The sequence below is a fragment of the Manduca sexta genome, chromosome 24, assembly GCF_014839805.1.
Source record: "Manduca sexta isolate Smith_Timp_Sample1 chromosome 24, JHU_Msex_v1.0, whole genome shotgun sequence".
NCBI lineage: Eukaryota > Metazoa > Arthropoda > Insecta > Lepidoptera > Sphingidae > Manduca > Manduca sexta.
Window position 1 is genome coordinate 7,985,803 of NC_051138.1, and position 23,092 is coordinate 8,008,894.

The 23,092-nt window shown below is 33.2% G+C and overlaps 2 protein-coding genes across 2 annotated transcripts; both read left to right on the forward strand.

Annotated features, from left to right (window-relative positions):
• The first annotated feature begins 3,646 nt into the window (after window positions 1-3,646).
• On the forward strand, window positions 3,647-5,685 carry LOC119190421. Its single transcript, XM_037442348.1, has 3 exons — window positions 3,647-3,711; window positions 3,942-4,707; window positions 5,028-5,685. Exons 1-3 carry the CDS (start codon window positions 3,692-3,694, stop codon window positions 5,124-5,126), a joined length of 885 nt encoding a protein of 294 aa, XP_037298245.1. The 5' UTR covers window positions 3,647-3,691; the 3' UTR covers window positions 5,127-5,685.
• Window positions 5,686-10,993: 5,308 nt separating this feature from the next.
• LOC119190422 (synaptic vesicle 2-related protein-like) lies at window positions 10,994-21,668 on the forward strand. Its single transcript, XM_037442349.1, has 13 exons — window positions 10,994-11,422; window positions 11,689-11,848; window positions 12,112-12,208; window positions 12,290-12,414; window positions 12,658-12,721; window positions 13,529-13,654; window positions 15,123-15,194; window positions 15,322-15,461; window positions 15,912-16,072; window positions 16,321-16,423; window positions 16,839-16,929; window positions 18,014-18,103; window positions 18,403-21,668. The coding sequence occupies exons 1-13, from the start codon at window positions 11,305-11,307 to the stop codon at window positions 18,538-18,540; spliced, it is 1,485 nt and encodes a 494-aa protein (XP_037298246.1). The 5' UTR covers window positions 10,994-11,304; the 3' UTR covers window positions 18,541-21,668.
• The last annotated feature ends 1,424 nt before the right edge of the window (window positions 21,669-23,092 follow it).

The window sequence follows — 23,092 nt, forward strand, 5'->3', positions numbered from 1 at the left end:
TAATAATTATCTTGAAAAATGAAAAAAAATAAATTCTGAGATTTTATGTTTAGTACCTAAAAACTTGCTATTAATTCTAATGTCTACGGTACGAAATAACTAGGGGAGTAGAACTAATTAATTATTATTTATCATAATATCTTAAAACTACGTCACCCAATACGCCAAAATATAAGCAATTCAAAACTATTACGATTTATCCTAATTAGTATCTCATCTACATTCTACAGTTTAATAATAACAATATGAATAATTTTGGCGTTAATTGAAAAATAATTAATTGAATAGTATAGTTTTTGTTAAATTAACTTGAATTACTTTTCTTCTTAGGATTTTTTTTATATGACTTACACAATCTTTAATACATTGTTAAAGATGGGACTAAAATGTAGGGAAGTTTTATTTAATTGTGTTAAATACATCTTCAAATTCTCAAAGTAGCAGCCTATTATAATTTGTGTCTGGTGGGTCTGCTGTACTGATCGTTTGTTCAATGACACATTACAGCTTAATATGGAGTGTTACCGACATCGAAACAAAGGAAAATATTCCGATAATATTATTTTTTCTAACTTCACAACAATTTTTATAACTTCTATTTTTTCATATTTATTTAACTCACCAAGCCTTACATCTCTTTTAAAGTTGTTTCGAAACATTAACAATAAAGATTCCTTATAAGCGCAAAACAAAAGCATGGAAAATTTAATTATGAAGTTTCGACGTGTATTTGTTCTTTTGCTGGAAAAACGAGGTTACACTGCTATACCTACAACTCCAAATTGGTTTCACTGGTATAGTGCCATAAAGCCAGGCGAAAAAGAGACTTATATTGCTTGACTAGGCGATGGACCGCTGGGTCTAGGACCTGGCAAATTTCCTTCATCAACAAACTCATGATTAAACCGGCACTGAAAAAAATTTTGAGCTTTTTTAAATTAAATTACATATTGTAAAGAACGAACGCGTCATGCATGTTATACCACCACTCATTGTGGCTTGCGCGGAAGAGTGCCGCAGCTGTAGCTTAGATCCACGACCCAAAAAGACAAGATTTATGCCAGATTCATGGGCGATGGCCATCTACGACAATAGGATCGAAATAATGACTTTGACAAGACCTTTAAATATTATAAGTTTCATGTTATTGTCTTGGTATAATAATAACTAAACAATACCAAGTGTTGTATCCTTGCACAACATTTTAATCCCATATTGACATATGACCACATGTCGGATGAAATATGTCAGGTAAAATGTAAGAAATTCGAATGAGTTATACCGATGTAGGCGTAATATTACCAAGGAGATTATCAGGTCTCATCGCAGCGTGGGAGTTATACATCTAGTATTATCTCTTTATGTTTCTTACTACAGTCTAAAATTCTACAAAGTTGTATTGAATTACTTAGTAAAATTCAGTTATAAATAAAGATTTAAAGGCGTCCTAATTGGAAAAATATTGTAGTTGGCACTTGAAAATAGTGTTTATTTTTAAAATATTTGATACATTATTATCATGCTATTTTAAAAATTTACCATGTCTGTGTGTTACTATTCTGTATTTTTTTCCACTTTTCCTAATTAGGCTTACAAATGATCTTCATTGAAAAATACTAGTGTATAAATTATACCGAATAATTATTTTAAATTTCTTTTTTACTCTTTCTCTCTCTCTCTCTCCCTCCCTCTCTCTCTCTCCCTCTCTCTCTCCCTCTCTCTCTCACACACACTATGTAGGAGTCGTCATTTTCTTTTAATTATAATGAGACTTTGTAAAATATAGTTTTCGGGGGATATTATTATGACCACACCTGTACCAAATTTTATGGCTATATCTAGATAGTGTTTTAAAGAAACCCGTTTAATTTTAATTTTGGTCATATGGATGACGAGGCCATTTTTACACGCAATAAAAAATTTGCTTTTGAATTATGGAAACTAATATATTTTCCTTGTTGAGATAATACATGATGCATATCTCATATAACGAAACAAGTACGTCGATAAGATAAAAAGTATAATTGTCTAGTATCAAATAACATAGCATGCATATGAAATTCCGACTCACATAAAGATTAACGGTCCGTTAAAGTACACACTATATAGTATACGTACTGGTATCATTAAAATATTTCATATTCGTATTATGACTATTGAAATTCGGATATCTATTTAAATTATAATTTTCTAGCTACATTGGGATATTTCAATTAAACAGAAAATCCTTTTGAGGATTTAGAACACAACGTCTATCACATTAATGGGCCAAAAATAAACATCGCGATATTCATTATCTATTCGTGAAACACGCTCTTATAGAATAGAAAATGCGGTTTAATTTGAATTTACGTTTTATAACTTTTGAAATCAAAGTTAGTGATATATGATGTCGCTTGTCGACATGGGGGCGCCATCCGGTCAACGAACCCGTGTTTGTGACGACTTCCGTATCCGATCTGACGATGCACTTCGACTGTGCCGAATTGCACCCAGACTCCCCTACTCCAACCTAGCCCGACAGGTTACATAACCAACCACTGTCGCTTATCGAGACACCAAGTTTCTCGAGTCTACAGTTAACAATGCTCACTGTAATCGTACATCTTACTTAAATATTATTATAAAGTCCCCACATTGAACACATATATTTTGTGAAATTGTATTTTTTCAGTATCGTAACACCCGCGCAGTACCTATTTACCAATCAAACTACCTGATAGTGAAGGGTTTCGAACCTACGATCTCTAGTTTCATAGGCACCCCGCTACGGACCACTCTTTAATATCATATTATGGTTGTTCCTATTTTACTTTGAAAACCAACATTTTTGATTTTAATCAATACTCACTGTTCAAATATGAATTGAGTAGGATTCTTTAAAGTACTCTAAAAATTATATTCTTGTATATTTAATACACGGTCCCTACAATAAAGTAAGTAAGATAGCAAACGAACAAAATTTTAAGATAATTTTTTATAACAAAATGATGTTAATAAATATCTTACACATGAAATATTCGGAGGAATTATAAATCTCTGTATTCGTTTAACTCATCTCTATCTAGCTGCAATTGTATGACAATCGTCAATAATATGCCATAAATGATCCTCATCAAACAAATATGATATTACTATCTTATCGATGTAATAATAATTGTATGTAAACCAATATGACATAATAAATTCATCTTAGAAAGAAATAAGTTACATTCATTACAAACGATGTATGAGTAGTACTTCGCAGCTAGTCTGTCTGCCCGACGCCCAACTGACAGATGAATTATTTCCCCGCCAAATAGTAGACTGCTATTGTTAACGTCCCTTTATAATAATTGCGTTTATAAAACGAAAAATATTAAATACACAAAAGTTAAACTTTGACAACAAATTAAAAATTATTTTATCGCCAAATATATTCATAGTTAGAATAAAGAAAGTCTCAGTTTAGCAAGATGAATAATCTGTGGACACGATCAATAGCAGAATGCCGTGGGTAGAAGGAGATGGGGGTGCGGGCGCGGCGAGAGTGTGGTGGGCTCGGGGTGCACGCAGGGGGTGATGTTTCATTGAGAACGTGTGGGCGGCGCGCGTGGGCGACCTGCTTATAAAGCCGCCGGGCCCTCCCTCCAACGTGTAGTTGAGTCCTGAACGCGCCTAAACTAACATCGAAGTGAGTGAACTGTGCAACATGCAACTAACGAACATGAGGTAGGCTATTTTTTATGTTTATATTCAACGCTTAAATAAACTTAAATTTTTGAACAAAATTTAATAATTAAAAATATAATATTGCAGTCTTAATTTTTTACACATCCCTAAATATTATTCATAATTTTATTTTTTAGAATACGTAAATATATCTTTTTATATAAAAAAATATATTATTCCTATTTATAATTGTAAAAAGAACAAAGTCTTACTGTAACTTATCGTTACAGGCAATTAGCAGTCTTCCTTGGCTACTTAGTAGCGCAAGTAAAGACCTATCCTACGCAAGGGTGGCCTATGTACCCACAAATGTCACGAGAATATACGGACGATGAATATTACTACGCTCCCAAAATACAATACTATTACGATGCTCCAGCAATTAATGTACCCGAAGTACACGGTCAAGTTCCATACCCCTATTTCTATGATCCTTATGGTCATTTCACGGAAAATGAAGCGCCTAAAAGACAAGAGGAGAGACTTGCGGCTCTTCCAATCGGACAGGAGACATGGTTTGAGAGCGACACCACGCCCCGCTGGAGAACTAACGACATTGATGACGTCAGTGCTGCGTTCCTCGACAATTTAATTCTCACACAAATGGCTCAAGACGCACAAAGACGGCGCGAAAATGCCCGAGCAGCGTTTCCGCCTGTTGATTATGAGGAACGAGATGTCGAGGACGAAGACGTCAGAGAATTGAAAGCTCTAGCAGGCAAACCATTGTATCACGTACCGAAAACTGTTCCTCGATACGACGAAGATGATTATGCTTCCGATGACGGATTTATCAACTGGAATAGTAACAAGAGGAGCGTTACCACTGCGGCACCTATTCTCAGCACGGATTCAACTAATACGGGTCAGAAAGAAATAGTCGTGCCACGACCGGGACAATCATTTCAAAATCAGGGCAAGCATGCAAAAAGGAATGACTTTTACGAAACCATTGCACAATTACTGGAGAACAAATCTATCAATACCAATACCCAAGTGAGTTATTTTATATTGTTTACGAGATCGACCTAATATCTACAAACGTAAGGATTTATTTAGATATATGTCTAAGAAGTACTTTATTCGCTTTATGCTTCGAATTCACTTTATCAGTGGAAACCCCGATGTCTAAAAATAGCGTGGCCGGGCCGGGGGTGGTGGGTGACACAGTGGGCTCTGAGGCCGGGTCAACCGCGGGGGGGAATAAACTGCCAATGCCATCTAAATAACTCTTCCTGCCTTGTGGAAACTTATTTCACTTTATTTCTATAAACTTAGAAACTTTGATGATTTCAATTTTAATTATTTGTCAACAGGGTACTGACAAGGAAAGAAGAATCAAAAAACGATTCGTAGCCGGCGATTCGGACCTTGTGCTTGAACTGAGGGGTTTAAAACATCGCATTGCCACTTAAATGGGAACGTTAAATTTTCGCCAAAAACATGAGACTGAGTATTACGTAGATTTGTAAGACATGCAATTGCGACGATAGAAAAGTCGCTAAACAGGCATTCAAAATGGAAAAAAAGATTAGACTACTTTAAAATTCGTATAAATCGCCAATCATACAGTTAATCGGCCATTACTAAAATAATACCATTGTCATCGTGTCATAGTAGTACGTACGATATTTATCTTTGTGACGTTACTTGACTCTTAAAAGTTTTGAATACCTTTTCTAACTTTAGATACTATACCTATTTAAATACTTTACGGACGTGTAAATGATCGTACAAAATGTGACTATAATCTCCATAAAAGAAAATAAATAGCAGACTGTGTATGTTATGAATGAATATGTGACATATTATATAATTAAATTGTATTTATAATTGTAAAGGTTGCTCCCTTCAACCGGCAGCTAAGATAGCGCACAACGTGTGCTTTGTAAATATATGTAGGTACTAATTTATATCTCTAAGATTAACTACTATTTAGATAGAAATCAATACATTAATAAATGTTGAATCATAAATCTAAAAATCTTACTTTGGGCATTCATATATTCCAATGACGATCAAACGGGATATATTCGCTAGAAATACCGCAGCTCAAAATATAATGGACGCAGAATAGGAACAAGCTGACCTGCTACATTTTTCTAGTTCTGCAAATACTATATTCTTGGCCTATACATTTTTACATGGTATAATATATTATTAAATTATTTTTAATACAGTCTATACAGACAATACCAGACACTTTTGCATAGCAAATAAAAATAAAACAAAGTATACATGTTTATTATTATTAAATATTAAGAATTCTCTCGTGAGACAGAGAATTGAGTGATACTTTCAGCTTTACAGCTTCTTACCTAACATATTTAATACGTAATCGGTCTATAAGACCACTTAATCTTTAGTGATTGCGTCCTAATATTCTTTATATTTTTTATACAGCCACTGTAGTTAAACCGACCGTTTTAAGATAAATAAATAATTGTTCGCGTCATTTCAAATCGGTAGCATTATAACTTTCAAAAGTACATATCTGTATAGTATAACGTCAAGTTACATCTCTGTCTATGTTTGATTCTCCAAATGAGTAGTGTATATAGTTTGTAATCAATTTTGTCTAATACATTGGTCCTATTTGTTTTCTTTGTAATATAAATCACACGTGTTTCAAATTGTATGTAAGTCCGTTAGAATCAAAAATAAAGATGTGTATTTCATTAATTAAAACAAAAACAATAATTGTTTCGTCGAGGCTTTATACAAATATATTATGTATTAACAAAAAGAGTTATCCATTGACCTCTAGAAACCAAACTATTGCTCAGAACACATTACTAACTATAGATACAAGGTAGAATACAGTGCTATCTGTGGAATTATATATTTTTACTAGATAGTAGACTACTGTATGCTCTAGATAGGTATTTTTTAATCATTACCCACTTGTAACTGAGTATGTAACTATAGATGTGAATTAAAATCTTAATGTTAGCGAATAAAAATGAAATTGTATGAATATACTTACATAAATGAAGAACATTAAAATCATAACATCAAAATGTGTACCTGCTGTTTCAATTTACCCCTTTCCCCAAAGCTACTATAAACAATAGCTCTATTTTTTTTTAATCAATTATGCCAATATGTGAGGGATGTGTTGATATACATACCAATTTTAATAATAAATTCTATAAAACTAATAATATTACAATTTGTAGAAATTAGACCAAATTCCATTTGAACTATTAAAATTCGAGGTCATATGATTATTTTTTCGACGCACACACCACACACATCACGAATGATCATCAATCAATCATCGCCTACGCCTGAGGGTACGCAGAGGCGCAACCAGGGCACCCATTTTTCGCCAAGTAGGTTTTCGGGGCGATACGGGGCGAGCCTATCGCCATATCGGGTACAAATTCCAGACTCCAGGCTGATAATAAGCAGAAAAACCCAAATATAAATTTGGCCGACCTGGGAGTCGAATCCAGGAACTCAAAGCAGTGATATGCCGATCTTGCAGTACAACTACGCCACCGAGACAGACATTTTTTCCGGCAAAAACCACTAAGTATTTTGAACAAAATAATTATTTGTTTTAATCATTTATTTGTGATTATTGTATGAGGAGAAAAAAGACAAACCTAGAGCCAACTATGGTACATGATAATATAAACATTAAATTTACAGAAAGTACTCTAAACATTAATCAATATTGTTTATTCAAACATCATTTTCAATATTTTCTCTTTGTGGTATTTTGAATATGTAACATAACTCTCATATAATCTCAAATACTATAGCTACTATTACATATATAAAGCTTCAAGCTTTATCGAACGTGACTGGCAAGTGAAATATAGGTCAAACTCAGTTAGTAGTCGCTTATAGAGTGCACTCTCCTATGCGCTATACAAGGCTTTTAAGAGTTCATTGTATAGTAGTTTGACAGTAATAAAACCTATCACGCAATATTGTATCGTAAATCTGGTTTAACTAAAAACATGTGTCAAATATGATTATCTAATTACTAGTGTTTGCTGGTGACTTTACCGGCGTGAAGGAGTTTTCCGGGATAAAAGTCTCGCTATATAATTTCCTGGGATAAATAGTAGCCTATAACCTTCCCAAGGCCTTAAACTATCTCCATACCAAATAAAAAAAAAACGTTCACTAGATTTTAAGAAAATCGATTACATACAGACGGGCAGAAAAGGGACTTTGTTTTTAAGAAAGGGAATGAAAACCATGTCATGCTAGACTAACATCATACACGACATATTATGATTAACATCTCTTAGTGCCCAATTTATATATAAATATATATATAAAGACATCGTTTGTTTGAACGCGTTCCTCTCAGGAACGTAGTACTAAACGGATTTTGATTTTTTTCCTTTCACCGGAGTAATGTAGCTCACCATTGTGAGCTACATTACTCCGGTGTGCTGAAAGCTACTTCTTATCCCGTGAAAATACATATCTTGGATAAAATAGCTAACGCGGGCGGAACTGCAAGCGGTTGTTATTATTAACCACTAGGTTAATAACAATATCATTAAGGCGACACTAACATTTGCACATAAAAAGCCAATACATAACTCGCACAGAATGGGTATAAAAAATTACGGTATTTTATTGGTCATTAAAACCGGGTTCACTTGTTTAAAAATGTTTAGCATTGAAAGACTAAAGATAGTGACAACTAAAAGAAGTCATTAAAAGCCATTTTATCCGAATATCTTCCATACAAGTTTGTGTAAAGTACTTATACGAAGTATTAAAAATAAGAATGCCTTTTTACCTATGTCCCACATCCCGCGATAAGGTATGTATGTTATTACTGAAATATAAATAATTCAGCACAATGTTTTCAATCGATATATTTACAAGCGTAAGTATATCCTTGTGCTTAAAAAAACCGCAGTGACACACTGTGATTTACGATGACTATGTATATATCCCAAACAGATGCAGCGTCTACTATGGATTATATTTTCTGAAACTTCAGGAAAGCCTTCAACATCTTTATACTATTAATAATAACAATATTGTTCTATTTAATAATTGTCTAGATTAATGAAGCTAACTGATTTTTTTATCATAAATAAAATCTCGACAATAACTACGAATATCTGTAAATGTATTTACTTATGCAGATACATATAAATCTGCCTACATGAAGTTTTAGTTACTAGTTATGTACTTACTTAAACGACATGAATTCTTAATATAAGTATATACTAACTTACCTATCAAGATAAAAACATAACCTGAAATATTTCGTCCATATGTGCTTCTGGGTAATATTGTGTTATTAAATCTATTTTTCAATAGCAGGTAGAAAACTGATAAAATTGTGTGAAAAATAATAACATTGTAGCTTCACTCGGTAACCTTTGACGTTTACTCAGAATGTATTACGTTCTGTGTAGGTATGTGTACATACCTACATATAGACGCCTATCACCTATGTTATTTTAGTTTGCGCGACTCTACTAACACAAAAACAAAAGCCAAATCAATAGTAACTTGTGTGTTCCGTATAAGTGTTTTATTTACTTACTTCTTCTTTCTTATGAAACCACTTGTACTCATACCTACCTATTTTTCCTTTATGAAGCCATACTTACAATCCAAAACTTTGGCCGCGCTAGCTTTGCGTGACTCTTGGCGGCTAAGCGGCTAATTTGAAGGCGCCCTTCTTCATTATTACTTAATAATATTATTTTCATATCTGTGGCTGAAAACCGGTATCCAATAAAATGATATTATAGTTTTTTTTTCAGTAATATTCGACCGGGCCGGACGGTGACTGAAGAAAGTGGGAAGCAAACTTCTGACCAATTTTGTTTCTTGTTCCTATGTTCAAACCAAATAAATTATACCTAAAATTCTGAAAAAAATATCTGCAATATAATCTGCCCCTTCAAAATATTAAAATTCAAATAATTCAAGACCCAAGAAGTGATATCCAAATGAAATGCTTACAACCATCAATATTCCTTTCCGAAGAATATACCCTCGAAGGACCTCGCCATCTCTTTTTAGTAGGGTATACAAATATTGTTAGGCCATTTTTATTTATTACAAAATATTACATGAAATATTCATATTTGTGAATAATAATGTGTTAATACTTAATGTTTGTGTAAAAAATTAATTTGTATATCAAATAATATTGTGCTACTGAATATTTCATGATTTAAAAAGTAATATGGGTAGTAACAATAATATGGTTCTGGTTGTATTGAATTTTTTTGCTACGGAATATCTACCCATCCAAATATTCATTGTAGTGATGTAACGAATGTCATTTTTTGAACATTCGCGAATGCGAATGCGAATGCGAATATCTGCTACTAACCGACATTTGTTACGACATACCGTTTAGTTTTTGTTCAAATTTGGCGCCAATTTTCTATGATGATCATCTAAATTTTATTATTATCTAAGATGATAATTATCTAAATATTAAAAAGTTATGTAAAGACTGATAAAAAATTATAGAAGATATTGTTTTGTTTCTTTCAATTGCTTTTAATTTCTTAGTTGCTATTGTGTTACAAGTTCTATGGGGAATTACATTTTTAAGCTTTATTAAAGTAAACGAAATAATTTTGTTTATTCTTAAAGTTTAATATTCCTCTACTCAAGTTTAATTACTAACTTAAAAACATGGTAAAAATAGTTAATTAATTGGTATGTTTTAAGAAAGAGAGGGATTTTTCTTTGAGAGTCTATAATTTTTTCTTTGTTTGTTTAGACTATATTTATAGTTTATTGTAGAAGTATATTGTTTTAGTTTAGATTTTGATTTTATTAACCTACTATTACACACACAGTATTACGAATATTATCTCGGAAGGGGTATGCAGAGGCGCAATCAGGGCACACACTTTTCGCCAAGTGTGTTCCGTCTAATAGTGTGACAGGGGCGAGCCTATCACCATGTCGGGCACAAATTTCACACTCCGGGCTGATACTGAGCAGAAAAATTCAAATATCACTTTGCCCGATCCGGGATTCGAACCCAGGACCTTAGAGCGCTGCCGTACCGCACATGCAGTAGAACTATGCCACCGAGGCAGTCTACTATTATCTTCAAATATTTTTTTTCTGATATTGACATTCGCGAAACATTCGCAGAAATTTTGCGAATGCGAATGCGAATGCGAATATCCAAAAATATGCGAATATTCGCGAATGCGAATGCGAATATTCGTTACATCACTAATTCATTGCGGTTTTAATAGGTGTTTTATGATTATAATATATTTTTTTAATATCTTTTGCGTTTTATTTATGTAAAAGCAACGTGAAAGTCAAAATTCTATTCTAATGTCAAAACATTTGTTGTGAGCTGTCAATTTATTTTAAACTTTTATTTACTACCAGAATACTCTGAAAAACATCTGTTTCGTATGTAATTTGTTATATCAATAAGTTATTTATACATACCTGACATAATACATAATTCTGCATATTAAAGAAACGTTGTCCTAACTATGAAGACCTAAATTTAACTTATAAGCCGCTAACATTCCCGTTAGTCGACGTTTATAGCTTGTATTCCACGTCAGAAGAGGTTTTCTTTTTTTTTTGTGATATTAAAATCCTGAGAAGATGCGCCGTGCAAAAGGATATCAGGATTTGGACGACAGTGCTGTGGGCCCTCGGTCGCCAGCTTCTATGCCACCACCTCAGGAAATAGAAATGGCATCAGTGACAGTCGTCCCCGACGGTAAATAAACAATCCATAAATTTAAATGAGAAACAAATCTTACTGAATATTACCTTAAATATTATACATAAAGCATCTTAAAATATATTTGTGCTAAAATTATTACAGTTTTTTTTTAAACTTTCTCTATGGATTATTTTTATAGATAACTTGTTTATACATAAGTATGTTTTATTTCTTTCTTGTATAATTATATACCTCTATAAAATACTTATGCTCCTGATTGTAGTTCTTCAACAGTAATTAAAATCATAATGTGATTTCAGATACATTTACTGTGACACAAGCTGTAAATGCTCTGGGATTTGGTTGGTTTCAAGTGAAGCTATCGCTATGTACAGGTTTGTGTTGGATGGCAGACTCCATGGAAATGACAATATTGAGCATTTTGTCACCAGCATTGCACTGTGAATGGAATATTAGCAAGTATGAATAATTGTTTTAAATATTTATTTTTTTAATTATCGTCTATTGCAATCATTGAGGAATTACAAATGCTTTGGGTAAATAAATAGAATTTATTTACCCGTGTGTGAAAAGTGAACTGAAGCATGATGATTATTAACTGTGTATTAAAAAATTATATGCAATGAATGTGGGAGAGATATAACACATTGCTATTTCTAAGCAAGAAAAAAAAGAATTTGTGCAAGAAGAATGATAGATAAAAATAAACCAATTAATTACAGATACCAACAAGCATTAACAACTACAGTGGTTTTTATGGGTATGATGCTGAGCTCTACATTTTGGGGAAATATAAGTGACCGTTATGGAAGAAAAACTGTGAGTTTTATAAAATCAACTTTGTGTTACATTATTTAGATTGGTTTATCAAAAAATAACTCATTATTTGATCATCCCCAGGCTCTATGCATGTGCGGTGTACTACTATTTTATTACGGTCTGCTGAGTTCAATAGCACCTAATTTCCTTTGGCTTTTATTCTTAAGAGGTCTTGTTGGTTTCGCTATAGGATGCGTACCGCAATCGTAAGTAATGTTCTTTTTTTTTACTAAGCCATTATTATCCAACCCTGGATTCATTATAACATTATTTGATATATTATATTTTTTAGTGATTGATTATATTATTTAGTGATTATTTGAAATTATCTCTTTTAAAGCATATTTTACTTGATCTGGTATCAATACTAAAATATAAATATTAAATAATATTATTGACAACCGTCGTAATAACAAAGTATGATAACACTGTATATATATTATTTACAGTGTTACCTTATATGCAGAATTTCTACCAACAAAACAAAGGGCAAAATGTGTTGTCCTGCTTGATGTAAGTAAAAACAATATTATGTATAATTGCAACATAGAATATTGTACTATACTGTAATCACTTTTGTAGAATATATCATTATCACTAATATGGGTTAAAACATACACAAATATTTATATATATTAATTATGTATTTTTTAGAGTTGCAGTTGATTTTTATGTATTTTTATAGTTGCAATGTTACATATAGTGTGTTTATATTTATTATAGGTACTTTAAATATTTTTTTATGTATATATTGTATAATTTTTTTTTCTCAGTGTCATCCTAAAATAGATCTATGTGAAAACAAAATGCTGTAGAGGGAAAATAGAGGAACTATAGATGCAGCAATCTTGCTGATTATTTATAACACTTTATTAATAGACTAAACTATTCTGTTTTTTGAATTTGACACTTATTTAAAGACCCCTAAGTTCTTATGACATTTTCTTGTGAGATTTACTTTGTAGTAAATTATGTAGAAAATATTTGATATGAGAAATCTCAGCGTGTAGGCAACAAGACTTACTCAATGCGGTACAGAAAGTTTATGGTAGTTATGGTTCATATTTGAGAAGTTGAACAGTATAGCATTCGGTTAAAATCCTTTACTACATGTAAAATCCGTATTATTAAACTTGAAATATTACTTAATTTTGTAAATTAAAAACATACATTTTTTTTTTTTAATTTTCTGAATCGAAATCCTGCCAATAGACACCCTATATTATGCAACACATAATACTAAGTTAGTTATCTTCATTATCTAAGCACACTTTTATTTTCATGAAACTGCTTAGATGGTAAATATTTAATGGTTTGCAGTGTTTCTGGGCGCTGGGCGCTTGTTTGGAAGTGGCTCTTGCATTGGTCGTAATGCCAACATTAGGAGTGCATTGGCTCTTGGCATTATCCACAATACCTCTCCTGATTTTTGCTCTTATATGCCCAGTAAGTGCTATATAATATTATTATCTTATGTCACTTAGAAATAAAAGTATTTGGTACTGTGACCGCTGATGTAAAGAAATGAGTGATTTGCCCATTGTGTTATAATCTGTAATAATCTATACTATTATATAAAGCTGAAGAGTTTGTTTGTTTGTTTGTTTGAACGCGCTAATCTCAGGAACTACCGGTCCAAACTGAAAAATTCTTTTTGCGTTGGATAGCCCTTTGTTCGTGGAGTGCTATAGGCTATATATCATCACGCTATACCCAATAGGAGCGGAGCAGTAATGTCTTATCTCAGGAACTACCGGTTCGAACTGAAAAATTCTTTTTGTGTTGGATAGCCCTTTGTTTGTGGAGTGCCATAGGCTATATATCATCACGCTATACCCAATAGGAGCGGAGCAGTATTGTCTTATCTCAGGAACTACCAGTTCGAATTGAAAAATTCTTTTTGGGTTGGATAGCCCTTTGTTTGTGGAGTGCTATAGGCTATATATCATCACGCTATACCCAATAGGAGCGGAGCAGTAATGGCTAATCTCAGAAACTACCGATTCAAACTGAAAAATTCTTTTTGTTTTGAATAGTCCTTTGTTTGTGGAGTGCTCAAATTTATATATCATCACGCTATGACCAATAGGAGCGGAGCAGTAATGGCTAATCTCAGGAACTACCGGTTTGAACTGAAAAATCTTTTTGTGTTGGATAGCCCTTTGTTCCTGGAGTGCTATAGGCTATATATCATCACGCTATGACCAATAGGAGCGGAACAGTAATGAAACATGTTGCAAATCAAGGAAAAATATTAGTTTTGAGAGCTTCCGTTGCGTGCGCTGCGTAAACGGTTAAAGTTATGCAACAATGATGTATGACGGGATTGTTCCTCTTAAAAAGTTCTAAAAAATATATTATAAAACAAAGTCCCCCGCTGCACCTGTCTGCCTGAACGTGTTAAACTCAAAAACTACCCAACGTACTAAGATGAAATTTGGTATGGAGACAGTTTGAGACCCTGGGAAGAACATAGGCTCCCGGGAAACTACTACTTTTATAACGGAAAACTTTAGCCTGAAAAACTTTATAACGCGGGCGGAGCCGCAGGCAAAAGCTAGTAATAAATAAATAATAATATCAGCCCTTTATTATATATTTGCCCACTGCTGAGCACGGGCCTCCTCTACTACTGAAAGGGATTAGACCTTAGTCCACCGCGCTGGACTAGTGCGGATTGGTAGACTTCACACACCTTCGAAATTCCTATAGAGAACTTCTCAGATGTGCAGGTTTCCTCACGATGTTTTCCTTCACCATTAAAGCGAACGATAAATTCACAAAGAATACACACATGATTTTAGAAAAGTCAGAGGTGTGTGCCTGCGGACATTCGTCTTGTCAGTCCGTTCCACACCCAACTAGGGTATAGCCGCTTATGTGTGTAATCTGTAATCTGAAATTATTTTTATAGTGGTTACCAGAGTCTGCTAGATTTCACGTTGCAAGTGGTGAACCTGACCGTGCGCTAGCTACACTTGAACAGGTAAGAAACAACGAGTATATTAAGCCCCAACACTTATAAAAATAACCTACTCTACAACTTATATCCTTAAAATATTTAAATATACCACTTGTACGTACATCGTATTGAAATTTTGATTTTTTTTAAGATAGCGCAAGACAACGGTCGACCGATGTTATTAGGACGCCTCGTGTGCGATGATTCTGTTGGCATCGGGCAGCGCGGACGACTGAAACATCTACTCATACCGCATTTGAGGAATACCAGTTTATTACTGTGGTTTATATGGTAATAATACAGATTTTTTGTTACAAAGGTTGTTGCATTAGTTGAGAAAGATATTTTTGATTTGTGGGTACTGTAAAGAAGTTTTTAGCCTGATAAGACATGAACACAACTCCAATGTATCAAAATAAGCCTACAGTGATAAATTATTATTTTTGCCATTAAATATTAATAATATAGATTATAATTAATATTGCTAATGATTTTGCTGGCATTACGTTCCCCGAAATTAGTTCTGCAGAAACCATGAACTTTTACATATAAAAAATAGTCTTCTCTATTCTACCAAACATTTGTATACAACCAATTATATTCAACAGTTGTGTGAAGAATGACAAACTATCAAACATACTTTCGCATTCTATAATATTATGACCATAAGAAAGGATACATAAGTAATGCAAATTAATAATTGAGTTTATATAAGTACTAATTAGTGTTTAATTACTTCAGGATGTCGTGTGCGTTTTGCTATTACGGCTTGGTGTTGATGGCGACGGAGTTGTTTGAAGCGAAACCGGGGGATTTGGAAGAAGCTTGTGCTGCCGACTGCCGTCCGTTACAGACTACAGACTACATGGACTTGTTGTGGACTACATTAGCCGAGTTCCCTGGTAAGTATATGAATATTAAATTCGATGCTTAAAATTAGAAAGGAAAATAAGTATAAATGAATTGTTTTTTTAGTAAATCGATTATTGTGCATAGGTATGCAACATAATGTTTTGGAGTTTGTTATGAATTTAGTTTTAACGATGTATATTATAACAATCAATATATATAGGTGTTGGGTTATATCAACATAATTTTCAAAATTACGCCCAAAAGAATTTAGGTTTCCATTATTCTATTCAAATTTCAGGTATATTTGCAACAATATTCATAATTGAAAGATTTGGACGAAAAAGAACGATGGCCACACAATTTATTATATTTGCTATCTGCGTATGTGTGCTGATATACAAATACAAAAGTAAAGTCAAAGTTTATTTTAAATATCTTTTTAATATGACTATATTATTTTTAAGGATCTGTTGCAATGTAGAAATAAGTTGTCAAAAGATATAAATAATAAGCGCACAGACTAATCTCCTTGGTCCTGAGTTCGTTTATGGAAATTTGGAAAAGAGCTGACAATATTCAAACGCCTACATAGATCTTCCTAAATTAAAGCTAAGAACCATTTCAACCAATTGCCAACCAGCTAAGAATCGTTTCAGCTTTCAAACAAAAATCGGTTCATTGGGAGATACGATTCCACAAACAAAAACAGCAAACACCTTATACTTATAGCCTCTCTTTTTCCGTCGGAGGTTAAAAGTAGATGTAAGCACTTCATAATGAGACTTTATTTTGTAATTATTGATGAATGACTATGTTTTCCAGTCGAACTTTCTTAACGTGTATGCTGTTCCTGGCGCGAGGAATCATTGCTGGCCTGTTCCAAGCTGCTTATGTATATACACCGGAGGTAAATTTTATTTTGTGATATTTAAAATTAGTTGCACGATATGACTGCAGTGCTTGATCGCCGGGTCGGGCAAAGGTATATTGGGTTTTTCTACACAGCGTCATCCTAGAGTTTGGAATTTGTGCGCAATATGGCGAAAGGCTCGCCCTCTATCACATTACAGGATAAAATACGCACGGCGAAAAGTGGGTCGACCAGTTCCGCCGCTATGTACACTTTCAGGAGTAAAGGATGTGAGTGTGTGTTAAAATCAACACCTTTTACACAAGGGAATTATATTCAACGTCATCCCGAAACATAGGAAGTTGGGAAATAGTACAGAACAATTCTATAGTAAATAGAAAAAAGAATTACAATAATCAGCAAAGACGGAATTTTCTATGATGTGAGATTGACTTTCCATATTGCCTTTGCTATTCTTTCTTTTTTCGTATTTTCTACTGTGCATTTATTGTATGTCATTGATTGAGCTCATACCTTTAAGGATAACTATACATTAAATGTCACTCTGTATACTTATACATTACCAACTATTCGTTTTTGTAATCGTCCACTCCTCTTAGAAGTATATAGAAAGTAAATAAAATATTTTATTGTTGGTTTAATTTCTTATAAAGGTCTTCAATAATGAAAACAATTAAGGCGATACCTCAAGGTTCATTTTCATACATTTTGTTTCACCTTTAATCTGGGTAACTAAACAAGTATTGGCAAGTAAAGAATTTAAATTCACGTCTAGTTAGTGATTAGTTCTCGCAGTTGGAAAGAAAACGTAAAATAATTAATAATCATGGATATTTCGGCCTTTAAAATTTAATATGACGAAATAAAGGCAGAAATATCATGATATTTTTTAATAATTAATATTACTCAATTTTTTTTTATAAATTAAATTTATGTTTTGGTGTCGTATCGTTAAAAAGCGCCAAAATTATAATTTTCAGAAAATAGTATAAAAAGTTATAACTTCAGCGGTTTCAACGTGGAAACGACAGGATATTACTTTGGCTTTCTTGCTTAATTCGTAAAGTAATAAAATGATCACAAACCGTATTAAATATTAGTTTGTGTGTTGTGACGGCAGGTGTACCCGACGGCGCTGCGAGCCACGGCGGTGGGCGCGTGCAGCGGCGTGGCGCGGCTCGGCGCCATGATCACTCCCTACGTGGCGCAGGTACACCGTCACTTCTCTTGGACACTTCATCTCATCATGGGACGGAATACATACGACGTAAAATGTGTGCACCAGTTACCACTCTGAACATACCATGTAGACAAAAGTGTGTGTGGTAGTGTAAACTAACTATACATCTAATTTATTGGATGACACTACCACTACTAAATTACAACCTATTAGAAATAATTAAGTACTTAATATATTAATGATTATTCAGATTGCTATTATGATATAAGCACATTAGGTAATATCTCCTGGATTTTTAAAGGTATTCACATCTTTCTATTTGATTGCAGGTGCTGTTAAAAAATTCAATAGTCATAGCTACCGGTGTGTATTCTCTGGCGGCTATCTTGGCAGCGGGTGCTTGTTTGGCGTTGCCAATCGAAACGAAAGGCAGGGAAATGCGAGATACAGTCACAGGAACAAGTTAGGTGATAAACGACCAATATAATAATAAGAGATAGTAGGGATGAATAGTTGAAGGACCAAGTTATTAAGGCTACGCTAGTCGGTTGTTCTCACTTACATTGCAAAAGACAATTGTTTTGTTCTTTTCTTTTATTGTTTAACTCACAACTTTTGACTGGTTGAACCGATTTTATGATTCTTTTTTTTATTCACAAGCTGGTGCTTCCCGTGTCCCATATAAATTTGTTATTTCCCTTTGACTTCGGATATACATCAGAAAACTCTTAAAATGATGTCAATCGTCAACAATTTGTATTCAGAAATCTGAGCCGTCGGCTAGCGCACCCTAATAACATATGCGTGCAGCATCTATCGCATCGACATAGTGGAAACCATAGCCGGAGGCGGCTCCGGCGGACCACCTGCGCCCGACCTATTACTTTTGATTTCATATTATCCAAATTAAACACTACATTGTCTCCTAGGGGGCGCCAAGGAATTTCTTGCACACGGGCGGCACATGAGCTGAAACCGCCTCTGAACCTAGCATATTATCATTTACACATTCATAAATTCTAGTTTGTGTCTTCCAAAAAGAAAATCTCTACCTCTGATCTAGAGATAGTAATACCGTACAGTCGCCTGCAATAAGTACATGCTATTCCTAAAATTACATTACTACAATTTATAGAAAACCGGACAAGTGCGAGTTGGACTCGCGCAACGAGGGTTCCGTACAAACTTGTAGGTATCGAAGTATGCAAGTTCAATTGTTCGTCCATCGAGGACTTTCCGCTGTTCCAAATACCAATGCTTTAATTTTCCCTTAAAATCCAAAAAAATGATTTATTTCAAAGTTTTTGGTCCAATTATATATTATCAGGCAGTGTATATTTCGGAAATATATTTTTGTAAAGGGGATGCACGTAAACTATTGCAGGCCGCTGTAACATCTTTATTAAATCGACTGAACTAAGAGGACCTAGTCTCGGTACCCGTATCAACATTCTGGTAAACATGGTTGGGGCGGGATCGGTACAGACAGGTTTGGCATCAGCCAAGATGTGTCGGTCACAAAATATGCCAAAACCTTTTACAATGTTAGACTACAAACGGCATATTGCTTCGCTCCGAACAATAATAGAAAATAATACAAGCGTATTAAGGTGCTCAGTAGTTATACTTGTGCAATACTGTGTTCGTACTTAGATCTGTGTCCGTAGCCCAGCCTTTCTACGATCGTTAAAGCTAACGCAATGTGTGAGGATGACATCTATGTACTAGACTTATCGGTAAGATATGTCATGCATATAAATTATTCTGTTTACTAACATTAACGATTGCAGAAAGGCATCTTGGCTACGGGACTTAACGTATTTACGGCTCACTTTAATAAGCGATTGCAACCGCTAACTACGGATTGAATCAAGTATGTTTTGAAAAATTGCTTCATTTGTACTATCGATGCAATAGTGGTGGTAGAATAGGTTAATGAAATTGGCCGTAGTATTTCCCAATATTTTTGACTGAGCTGAAGGTAGTCACGAACGGCATAGGATTTATTATTAAATGAAATGTAACTATATATCTTCAGGCGGTCAAGGTAAGCCGTTGCTGGGACTATTTATTTAGCTATGATTTATCAGTTTTGTAATACTCAATGACGATCAAAACATGTATTATTTTGATATTTTTACTCGCGCTTATTTTATATTTTGTACTTAATTTCACTGCCGTTGTAACGCATTTTAATCACTGATATTTATATTTTTGTTTTTAACGAATAATTGTACTGTTATATATAAGGTCTGATAGTGCTATTTATAATTTAATTTTATAGAAATTATTTCTATTTGTCGTTTACGCTAATTTACTTTCATACTTATAATTTTAATGTGAAGTCAGCTTTATTAGTTAAGACTAGCTCGTTGATTTAATGGTGCTCCTTATAAAACGTAGACCGAATGCTTACTTATCACTTGACTCGGTTAAATTTATAACTATTGACCTATATAAATACCCATAGCCTATATAAACCTATAAAAGGAAAAACGCCCAACATGACTCATATAACTACATAATAGCCGCAAGAGCTACGAGTGTCTTTGTCCCCTCAAGATCTATACTTACCAAATTATAGTTTTTGGATTATATATGTCTATATTATGTAGCTACTTATATATATTTTTTTATATATATTTCGTTGCAGGATAATGACAAATTAGTTTTGCCTGAGACTCGCCGAGCTTCATTCCTCGGTGTCATAAAATGCGAGCCACTGCTGATCCTGTCTTACAGGAGTTGTAATGGTGGGTGTGAGGTTGGGAAAGTCTCTTATATAAAATTTCTTTGTACCTACATTAACCTGCTCACCACGTTTACTCGCTGTAGGTAACATGAGTTAAAATTTGCCAAACATTTTCTTCCACGCCAGATACAGCCTCGCAAGTCGCAACTTATGAATCTCATATAAGCACGATCTGACCAACGTCAATTTTTCATTACGCCTCGAGTCAAGTGATATTTTAAAACTTTGGTTTTTACTTTGTGAACATTATTCCCGTCCTATTCCAATTGTATCAGTATTATAATGTATAGAATTTTGTAAGCAAAAATGTACTTTAATAATATCGTGTTGTGATACAGTACTTAAGTGCATGCAAATGTCTCGACTGAAACGTGCGTCCAGTAGAAGCATGCGTTTAATCTTGAACATTTTCTTGTCCATTTTATCTCGACCCAAGACGCATATATGTGAAAGAGGGCGAGTACTTATTGTAAAGTTTAAATTTGTAACGGAACTATTCGATGTTATCACTACAGAATTTTATAAAATCGTATAAGAATATATTATATACCTAATCGTATTATGGATAATTTATATCTAATTATTTTCCATGACATGAGAATTGATTGAGATATTAATTACGATATACCATATATCACAAATCTATTTTCATATTACAGTTTTTTAATCAGATTTTGTCAGTACTGAATAATTGTGATAAATTTCAGTGTTAAGATAACATGCGTGGGATTTTGAAGATTATTTTTAACGAGTTTTATCGTGATTAAATCACACTTTTAACACCAAATATTTATTTGCGTAATAATTGTTAAGTTTTCACACTTTTAATAAAATGCACAACTATTTGGAAATATCATTTAATGTCCTTTAATATTAATGAGGGGAATAGAATGAGGAGATAATAAAAGAAACACATTTTGCACAATTAAAGAGCTAGTCATTTAATCCTATGTTTTAATACTCACACATAATTCGTCTGCGGCAAACAAACAAAATTTTGAATCACAGTTAAAATCACACAATTGAATATATTTATAAAATCAATTGTATCTTAGTCAAGTGCGATAAAATATTTAGTACAAATTAATATTACAAACGTGGAGTCAGTCAAATGAATGTAAACCTAGTTATAGCATTATCCTAGCAGACTTGCTGACATTATTATAAAATAATTTCGTTCAAACTTCACAGGCTTCTCGGGCTTTACAGAAATGTCATCAAACATAACATAATCCGCGTGGTGTAAATAAAAATAAAATATTATTCTTCTACAAATATGGAAATATTTATCTTCATTCATGAAATTAAAAATATATTCTCAAGCTCTAAAAAACCGCATCTAGCACATAAGTAAACCTAGAATAACTTCTAGCTACAGCCGACTTTTATTCTTATATTTAAAAAATTTACTTTTTATATTTTACCAAATACATAATTATGTCAATTTAATTACATTAACACTACAAACAAACATTATAGGCAAAATATACGGCACTACTAGGTGTTGCAACAACAGTGTCAATATAATATTGTTAAAAGCAATGTTGGATCATTGGTACATTTGAACATTATACCTTGCTAGGATAACCAATTAAAAAAACATAAAAGGTTTGGTGGTTCATCTATAAATCTTATATTTAAACAATAAATTATAAGTGGCCCAGTTTTCTCTGAAATTAATATATTCAGACATACTTCTTTTACCTCATAGCCTTAAAAGTTGTAGCTACAGGACGTAAACTAAAAATGTATTTTATATTTTTGAAGGAAGGTTTCATCCTATGCTTAACGAGTCCAATACAAATCAACATGAGCAGAATTTTCATAGTAACTATTAAATATATGTTTTATAATCATGTAGTTGTGAGCGTCTAATTGTGATAATATCCATCAGGAGCTGTTATATAAAATACAAAATTTACACAAACTAATAATTTTATTGAGATCAACAGCAAGTTTGTGTAATGTTGTTTGTCATTTCTAATATCATATGTTGAAATACGCATAATTGTGCGTATTAAAAGTAGTGTCAGTATTTACATCATTTAGGGCCTGTTTTACAAATTTTAAATAATTTTATAATGTAAATAGTATTTTGTTTGAGAACATAGATTAGAGTCTCAGTTTTGTATTACATCGACTTATAAGTTTATATGACGAGAAGCATTTACTCAGAAATTGTAAAACGGACCGTACTCTTTTTATGATGTTACACAGCAAATTTATATAAATAGTATATTTTATCATCAGCACCGTCTAAAGATTCA